Below are 10,000 nucleotides of genomic sequence, written 5' to 3' on the forward strand. Positions count from 1 at the left end.
ACACACACACACACACACACACACACACACACACACACACTGCGTCATAGACATGGTTTAATTGAAATAACCAGGTGGACACTTGATCATGTGACTCCTCAGTAGCCTTTATTGTCACTTTATTAGCTAAATTAGCCTTTTACTTATAAAAAGGGAAAAATGAACAAAATAAAAAGAAGAAACAAAATTTTAATTTTAAACTAATTAAATTAATATAAATTAATTAATTAATTAATTAATTTAATTTCACTACATGTCATACTGTGTATGATTTTGTATGTGACAAATAAAATTTGAACTTAAAAAAGAAGTTGCCTAGTTACGTCAGGTAATGTTTATAAAACAACCTGGCTAACACTGTAGTTATCAAAACCTATGAAAACTCGTCCCCTCAGCAGTCTCTCTTTATTCTCTCTCTCTCTTTTCACCTATGAACACTCGTCCCCTCAGCAGTCTCTCTTTATTCTCTCTCTCTCTTTTCACCTATGAACACTCGTCCCCTCAGCAGTCTCTCTTTATTCTCTCTCTCTCTTTTCACCTATGAACACTCGTCCCCTCAGCAGTCTCTCTTTATTCTCTCTCTCTCTTTTCACCTATGAACACTCGTCCCCTCAGCAGTCTCTCTTTATTCTCTCTCTCTCTTTTCACCTATGAACACTCGTCCCCTCAGCAGTCTCTCTTTATTCTCTCTCTCTCTTTTCACCTATGAACACTCGTCCCCTCAGCAGTCTCTCTTTATTCTCTCTCTCTCTTTTCACCTATGAACACTCGTCCCCTCAGCAGTCTCTCTTTATTCTCTCTCTCTCTTTTCACCTATGAACACTCGTCCCCTCAGCAGTCTCTCTTTATTCTCTCTCTCTCTTTTGACCTATAAACACTCGTCCCCTCAGCAGTCTCTCTTTATTCTCTCTCTCTCTTTTGACCTATAAACACTCATCCCCTCAGCAGTCTCTCTTTATTCTCTCTCTCTCTTTTCACCTATGAACACTCGTCCCCTCAGCAGTCTCTCTTTATTCTCTCTCTCTCTTTTCACCTATGAACACTCGTCCCCTCAGCAGTCTCTCTTTATTCTCTCTCTCTCTTTTCACCTATGAACACTCGTCCCCTCAGCAGTCTCTCTTTATTCTCTCTCTCTCTTTTCACCTATGAACACTCGTCCCCTCAGCAGTCTCTCTTTATTCTCTCTCTCTCTTTTCACCTATAAACACTCGTCCCCTCAGCAGTCTCTCTTTATTCTCTCTCTCTCTTTTCACCTATAAACACTCGTCCCCTCAGCAGAATCTCTTTATTCTCTCTCTCTTCAGCTATAAATACTCATCCCCTCAGCAGTCTCTCTTTATTCTCTCTCTCTTGCGTCAGCTATAAACACTTGTCCCTTTAGCAGTCTCTCTTTATTCTCTCTCTCTCTTTTCAGCTATAAACACTCGTCCACTCAGGAGTCTCTCTTTATTCTCTCTCTCTTGTTTCAGGTATAAACACTCGTCCCCTCAGCAGTCTCTCTTTATTCTCTCTCTATCAGCTATAAACACTCGTCCCCTCAGCAGTGTCTCTTTATTCTCTCTCTCTTTTCAGCTATAAACACTCGTCCCCTCAGCAGACTCTCTTTATTCTCTCTCTCTTTTCAGCTATAAACACTCGTCCCCTCAGCAGACTCTCTTTATTCTCTCTCTCTTTTCAGCTATAAAAACTCGTCCCCTCAGCAGTCTCTCTTTATTGTCTATCTCCCTTTTCAGCTATAAGCGCTCGTCCCCTCAGCAGTCTCTCTTTATTTTCTCTCTATCCGCTATGAACACTCGTCCACTCAGCAGTCTCTCTTTACTCTCTCCCTCTCTCTTTTCAGCTATAAACACTCATCCCCTCAGCAGTCTCTCTTTATTCTCTCTCTCTCTTCAGCTATAAACACTCATCCCTTCAGCAGTCTCTCTTTATTCTCTCTCTTCAGCTAAAAACACTTCTCCCCTCAGCAGTCTCTCTTCATTCTCTCTCTCTCTTTATAGCTATAAACACTTATCCTTCAGCAGTCTCTCTTTATTCTCTCTCTCTTCAGCTATAAACACTCATCCCCTCAGCAGTCTCTCTTTATTCAGTCTCTCAATCAGCTAATGTATAAACATTCATCCCCTCAGCAGTCTCTCTTTATTCTCTCTCGCTCTTTTCAGCTATAAACACTTTTCCCCTCAGCAGTCTCTCTTTATTCTCTCTCTCTCTTCAGCTATAAACACGTATCCTTCAGCAGTCTCTCTTTATTCTCTCTCTTCAGCTAAAAACACTCATCCCCTAAGCAGTCACTCTTTATTCTGTCTCTCTTGTTTCAGCTATAAACACTCGTCCCCTCAGCAGTGTCTCTTTATTCTCTCTCTATCAGCTATAAACACTTGTCCCCTCAGCAGTCTCTCTTTATTCTCTCTCTCTCTTTTCACCTATAAACACTCGTCCCCTCAGCAGTCTCTCTTTATTCTCTCTCTCTCTTTTGACCTATAAACACTCATCCCCTCAGCAGTCTCTCTTTATTCTCTCTATCTCTTTTCACCTATAAACACTCGTCCCCTCAGCAGTCTCTCTTTATTCTCTCTCTCTCTTTTCACCTATAAACACTCATCCCCTCAGCAGTCTCTCTTTATTCTCTCTCTCTTGCATCAGCTATAAACACTCGTCCCTTTAGCAGTCTCTCTTTATTCTCTCTCTCTCTTTTCAGCTATGAACACTCATCCCCTCAGGAGTCTCTCTTTATTCTCTCTCTCTTGTTTCAGGTATAAATACTCGTCCCCTCAGCAGTCTCTCTTTATTCTCTCTCTATCAGCTATAAACACTCGTCCCCTCAGCAGTGTCTCTTTATTCTCTCTCTCTTTTCAGCTATAAACACTCGTCCCCTCAGCAGACTCTCTTTATTCTCTCTCTTTTCAGCTATAAACACTCGTCCCCTCAGCAGTCTCTCTTTGTTCTCTCTCTCTTCAGCTATAAACACTCGTCCCCTCAGCAGTCTCTCTTTATTCTCTCTCTATCAGCTATAAACACTCGTCCCCTCAGCAGTGTCTCTTTATTCTCTCTCTCTCTTTTCAGCTATAAACACTCGTCCCCTCAGCAGACTCTCTTTATTCTCTCTCTCTTTTCAGCTATAAAAACTCATCCCCTCAGCAGTCTCTCTTTATTGTCTCTCTCCCTTTTCAGCTATAAACGCTCGTCCCCTCAGCAGTCTCTCTTTATTTTCTCTCTATCCGCTATGAACACTCGTCCACTCAGCAGTCTCTCTTTACTCTCTCCCTCTCTCTTTTCAGCTATAAACACTTGTCCCCTCAGCAGTCTCTCTTTATTCTCTCTCTCTCTTCAGCTATAAACACTCATCCCCTCAGCAGTCTCTCTTTATTCTCTCTCTTCAGCTAAAAACACTTCTCCCCTCAGCAGTCTCTCTTCATTCTCTCTCTCTCTTTATAGCTATAAACACTTGTCCCCTCAGCAGTCTCTCGTTATTCTCTCTCTTTTCAGCTAAAAACACTCATCCCCTAAGCAGTCACTCTTTATTCTGTCTCTCTTGTTTCAGCTATAAACACTCGTCCCCTCAGCAGTGTCTCTTTATTCTCTCTCTTTTCAGCTATAAACACTCGTCCCCTCAGCAGTCTCTCTTTATTTTCTCTCTATCCGCTATGAACACTCGTCCACTCAGCAGTCTCTCTTTACTCTCTCCCTCTCTCTTTTCAGCTATGAACACTCGTCCCCTCAGCAGTCTCTCTTTATTCTCTCTCTCTCTTCAGCTAAAAACACTTCTCCCCTCAGCAGTCTCTCTTCATTCTCTCTCTCTCTTTTCAGCTATAAACACTTTTCCCCTCAGCAGTCTCTCTTTATTCTCTCTCTCTCTTCAGCTAAAAACACTTGTCCCCTCAGCAGTCTCTCTTTATTCTCTCTCGCTCTTTTCAGCTATAAACACTTTTCCCCTCAGCAGTCTCTCTTTATTCTCTCTCTCTCTTCAGCTATAAACACTTATCCTTCAGCAGTCTCTCTTTATTCTCTCTCTTCAGCTAAAAACACTCATCCCCTAAGCAGTCACTCTTTATTCTGTCTCTCTTGTTTCAGCTATAAACACTCGTCCCCTCAGCAGTGTCTCTTTATTCTCTCTCTATCAGCTATAAACACTCATCCCCTCAGCAGTCTCTCTTTATTCTCTCTCTCTCTCTTTTCAGCTATAAACACTCGTCCCCTCAGCAGTCTCTCTTTATTCTCTCTCTTTTCAGCTATAAACACTCGTCCCCTCAGCAGTCTCTCTTTATTCTCTCTCTCTTGTTTCAGCTATGAACACTCGTCCCCTCAGCAGTCTCTCTTTATTCTCTCTCTCTCTTTTCAGCTATAAACACTCGTCCCCTCAGCAGTCTCTCTTTATTTTCTTTCTCTCTATCAGCTATAAACACTCATCCCCTCAGCAGTCTCTCTCATCAGCTATAAACACTCGTCCCCTCAGCAGTCTCTCTTTATTCTCTCTCTCTTCAGCTATAAACACTTATCCTTCAGCAGTCTCTCTTTATTCTCTCTCTCTTCAGCTATAAACACTCGTCCCCTCAGCAGTCTCTCTTTATTCAGTCTCTCTATCAGCTACTGTATAAACATTCATCCTCTCAGCATTCTCTCTTTATTCTCTCTCACTCGTTTCAGCTATAAACACTCGTCCCCTCAGCAGTCTCTCTTTATTCTCTCTCTCTATCAGCTATAAACACTCGTCCCCTTAGCAGTCTCTCTTTATTCTCTCTCTTTTCAGCTACAAACACTCGTCCCCTTAGCAGTCTCTCTTTATTCTCTCTCACTTCAGCTACAAACACTTGTCCCCTCAGCAGTCTCTCTTTATTCTCTCTATCTTCAGCTATACACACTTGTCCCCTCAGCAGTCTCTCTTTATTCTCTCTCTTCAGCTATAAACACTCGTTCCCTCAGCACTCTCTCTTTATTCTCTCTCTCTTCAGCTAAAAACACATCCTTCAGCAGTCTCTCATTATTCTCTCTCTCTATCAGCTATAAACACTCGTTCCCTCAGCAGTCTCTCTTTATTCTCTCTCTTCAGCTATAAACACTCGTTCCCTCAGCAGTCTCTCTTTATTCTCTCTCTCTTCAGCTAAAAACACATCCTTCAGCAGTCTCTCTTTATTCTCTCTCTTCAGCTATAAACACTCGTTCCCTCAGCAGTCTCTCTTTATTCTCTCTCTCTCTTTTCAGCTATAAACACTCGTCCCCTCAGCAGTCTCTCTTTATTCTCTCTCTCTCTATCAGCTATAAACACTCATCCCCTCAGCAGTCTGTCTTTACTCTCTCTCTCTCTATCAGCTATAAACACTCGTCCCCTCAGCAGTCTCTCTTTATTCTCTCTCTCTTCAGCTATAAACACTCGTCCCCTCAGCAGTCTCTCTTTATTCTCTCTCTCTATCAGCTATAAACACTCATCCCCCTCAGTGGTCTCTCTTGATTCTCTCTCTTCATCTATAAACACTCATCCCCTCAGCAGTCTCTCTTTATTCTCTCTCTCTTCAGCTATAAACACTTGTCCCCTCAGCAGTCTCTCTTTATTCTCTCTCTCTTCAGCTATAAACACTCGTCCCCTCAGCAGTCTCTCTTTATTCTCTCTCTCTATCAGCTATAAACACTCATCCCCCTCAGTGGTCTCTCTTTATTCTCTCTCTTCATCTATAAACACTCATCCCCTCAGCAGTCTCTCTTTACTCTCTCTCTCTATCAGCTATAAACACTCGTCCCCTCAGCAGTCTCTCTTTATTCTCTCTCTCTATCAGCTATGAACACTCATCCCCTCAGCAGTCTCTCTTTACTCTCTCTCTCTATCAGCTATAAACACTCGTCCCCTCAGCAGTCTCTCCTTATTCTCTCTCTCTCTATCAGCTATAAACACTCATCCCCTCAGCAGTCTCTCTTTATTCTCTCTCTCTATCAGCTATAAACACTTGTCGCCTCAGCAGTCTCTCTTTATTCTCTCACTTCAGCTATAAACACTCGTCCCCTCAGAAGTCTCTCTTTACTCTCTCTCTCTATCAGCTATAAACACTTGTCGCCTCAGCAGTCTCTCTTTATTCTCTCTCTCTATCAGCTATGAACACTCATCCCCTCAGCAGTCTCTCTTTACTCTCTCTCTCTATCAGCTATAAACACTCGTCCCCTCAGCAGTCTCTCTTTATTCTCTCTCTCTCTATCAGCTATAAACACTCATCCCCTCAGCAGTCTCTCTTTATTCTCTCTCTCTTCATCTATAAACACTCGTCCCCTCAGCAGTCTCTCTTTATTCTCTCACTTCAGCTATAAACACTCGTCCCCTCAGAAGTCTCTCTTTATTCTCTCTCTCTATCAGCTATAAACACTCATCCCCCTCAGTGGTCTCTCTTGATTCTCTCTCTTCATCTATAAACACTCGTCCCCTCAGCAGTCTCTCTTTATTCTGTCTTCAGTTATAAACACTCATCACCTCAGCAGTCTCTCTTTATTCTCTCTTCAGCTATAAACACTCATCCCCTCAGCAGTCTCTCATTATTCTCTCTCTCTTCAGCTATAAACACTCATTCCCTCAGCAGTCTCTCTTTATTCTCTCTCTCTTCAGCTATAAACACTTGTCCCCTCAGCAGTCTCTCTTTATTCTCTCTCTCTCTTTTCACCTATGAACACTCGTCCCCTCAGCAGTCTCTCTTTATTCTCTCACTTCAGCTATAAACACTCGTCCCCTCAGAAGTCTCTCTTTACTCTCTCTCTCTATCAGCTATAAACACTCGTCCCCTCAGCAGTCTCTCTTTATTCTCTCTCTCTATCAGCTATGAACACTCATCCCCTCAGCAGTCTCTCTTTACTCTCTCTCTCTATCAGCTATAAACACTCGTCCCCTCAGCAGTCTCTCTTTATTCTCTCTCTCTCTTTCAGCTATAAACACTCATCCCCTCAGCAGTCTCTCTTTATTCTCTCTCTCTATCAGCTATAAACACTTGTCGCCTCAGCAGTCTCTCTTTATTCTCTCACTTCAGCTATAAACACTCGTCCCCTCAGCAGTCTCTCTTTATTCTCTCTCTCTCTTTCAGCTATAAACACTCATCCCCTCAGCAGTCTCTCTTTATTCTCTCTCTCTCTATCAGCTATGAACACTCATCCCCTCAGCAGTCTCTCTTTATTCTCTCTCTCTTTCAGCTATAAACACTCATCCCCTCAGCAGTCTCTCTTTATTCTCTCTCTCTATCAGCTATAAACACTTGTCGCCTCAGCAGTCTCTCTTTATTCTCTCACTTCAGCTATAAACACTCGTCCCCTGAGCAGTCTCTCTTTATTCTCTCTCTCTCTTTCAGCTATAAACACTCGTCCCCTCAGCAGTCTCTCTTTATTCTCTCTCTCTATCAGCTATGAACACTCATCCCCTCAGCAGTCTCTCTTTACTCTCTCTCTCTATCAGCTATAAACACTCGTCCCCTCAGCAGTCTCTCTTTATTCTCTCTCTCTCTTTCAGCTATAAACACTCATCCCCTCAGCAGTCTCTCTTTATTCTCTCTCTCTATCAGCTATAAACACTTGTCGCCTCAGCAGTCTCTCTTTATTCTCTCACTTCAGCTATAAACACTCGTCCCCTCAGCAGTCTCTCTTTATTCTCTCTCTCTCTTTCAGCTATAAACACTCATCCCCTCAGCAGTCTCTCTTTATTCTCTCTCTCTATCAGCTATGAACACTCATCCCCTCAGCAGTCTCTCTTTACTCTCTCTCTCTATCAGCTATAAACACTCGTCCCCTCAGCAGTCTCTCCTTATTCTCTCTCTCTCTATCAGCTATAAACACTCATCCCCTCAGCAGTCTCTCTTTATTCTCTCTCTCTATCAGCTATAAACACTTGTCGCCTCAGCAGTCTCTCTTTATTCTCTCACTTCAGCTATAAACACTCGTCCCCTCAGAAGTCTCTCTTTACTCTCTCTCTCTATCAGCTATAAACACTTGTCGCCTCAGCAGTCTCTCTTTATTCTCTCTCTCTATCAGCTATGAACACTCATCCCCTCAGCAGTCTCTCTTTACTCTCTCTCTCTATCAGCTATAAACACTCGTCCCCTCAGCAGTCTCTCTTTATTCTCTCTCTCTCTATCAGCTATAAACACTCATCCCCTCAGCAGTCTCTCTTTATTCTCTCTCTCTTCATCTATAAACACTCGTCCCCTCAGCAGTCTCTCTTTATTCTCTCACTTCAGCTATAAACACTCGTCCCCTCAGAAGTCTCTCTTTATTCTCTCTCTCTATCAGCTATAAACACTCATCCCCCTCAGTGGTCTCTCTTGATTCTCTCTCTTCATCTATAAACACTCGTCCCCTCAGCAGTCTCTCTTTATTCTGTCTTCAGTTATAAACACTCATCACCTCAGCAGTCTCTCTTTATTCTCTCTTCAGCTATAAACACTCATTCCCTCAGCAGTCTCTCTTTATTCTCTCTCTCTTCAGCTATAAACACTTGTCCCCTCAGCAGTCTCTCTTTATTCTCTCTCTCTCTTTTCACCTATGAACACTCGTCCCCTCAGCAGTCTCTCTTTATTCTCTCACTTCAGCTATAAACACTCGTCCCCTCAGAAGTCTCTCTTTACTCTCTCTCTCTATCAGCTATAAACACTCGTCCCCTCAGCAGTCTCTCTTTATTCTCTCTCTCTATCAGCTATGAACACTCATCCCCTCAGCAGTCTCTCTTTACTCTCTCTCTCTATCAGCTATAAACACTCGTCCCCTCAGCAGTCTCTCTTTATTCTCTCTCTCTCTTTCAGCTATAAACACTCATCCCCTCAGCAGTCTCTCTTTATTCTCTCTCTCTCTATCAGCTATGAACACTCATCCTCTCAGCAGTCTCTCTTTATTTTCTCTCTCTTCAGGTTAATAAGAGAATAATCTCAGCTGTTCATGTTACTGAGAAACACACAGCAGTGTAAACTCCTCTGTCCTGAAGATCTGGCAGTTCCACCTTCACACACACACAGACACAGACACACACACACAGACACACACACACAGACACACACACACACACAGACACACACACAGACACACACACACAGACACACACACACAGACACACACAGACACACACACACACACAGACACACACACACACAGACACACACAGAGACACACACACAGACACACACACAGACACACACAGACACACACACAGACACACACACACACACAGACACACACACAGACACACACACACACACAGACACACACACACACAGACACACACACAGACACACACACACACACACAGACACACACACACACACACACACAGACACACACACACACACAGACACACACACACACACAGACACACACACACTCACACACACACAGACACACACACACACACACACAGACACACACACACACACAGACACACACACACTCACACACACACAGACACACACACACACACACAGACACACACACACACTCACACACACACACTCACACACACACAGACACACACACACACACACAGACACACACACAGACACACACACACTCACACACACACAGACACACACACACACACACAGACACACACACACACACACACACACACACAGACACACACACACACACACACACAGACACACACACACTCACACACACACAGACACACACACACACACAGACACACACACACACACACACACAGACACACACACACACACACAGACACACACACACACACAGACACACACACACACACACACTGAAGAGTCTCTGCTGCTAAGGAAACAATAAGGTATCAGAGTGAGTACTTTAATTATATATAAACCTGTGCTTCAGTCAGAGCTGCTGTTCTAGAGAATGAATCATCACCTTCTGACCAATCAGAGCGCAGGACTCAGATATAATAAACTCACCGAAGGCAGCGATGCAGGCGTCTAACAGCAGCTCCAGCGGCGCCGCTTTCCCCAGCGTGAACGACCCCATGACCTTCAGGCCTTTGAGCTCACTGAGTGTGAATCAGGTCCATCGGATCATC

The 10,000-nt window shown here is 43.5% G+C and overlaps 1 protein-coding gene across 2 annotated transcripts in view; it reads right to left on the reverse strand.

Moving 5' to 3' along the window:
- Positions 1-10,000, reverse strand: part of rasgrp3 (RAS guanyl releasing protein 3 (calcium and DAG-regulated)) — a 68,257-nt gene that overhangs the window by 24,359 nt on the left and 33,898 nt on the right. The window contains exon 2 of one of the 2 annotated variants that reach the window (XM_058399366.1): positions 9,879-10,000. This exon is cut by the window's right edge and continues 60 nt beyond it. In XM_058399366.1, coding sequence (XP_058255349.1) covers positions 9,879-9,948 — 70 coding nt within the window. In that variant the 5' untranslated portion in view covers positions 9,949-10,000. Of the gene's footprint in view, positions 1-8,905; positions 9,058-9,878 lie in introns of those variants that run through there. The other variant, XM_058399367.1, reaches the window with a different exon arrangement.

This window comes from Hemibagrus wyckioides, linkage group LG09 (assembly GCF_019097595.1).
Source record: "Hemibagrus wyckioides isolate EC202008001 linkage group LG09, SWU_Hwy_1.0, whole genome shotgun sequence".
NCBI classification, from domain to species: Eukaryota; Metazoa; Chordata; class Actinopteri; order Siluriformes; family Bagridae; genus Hemibagrus; species Hemibagrus wyckioides.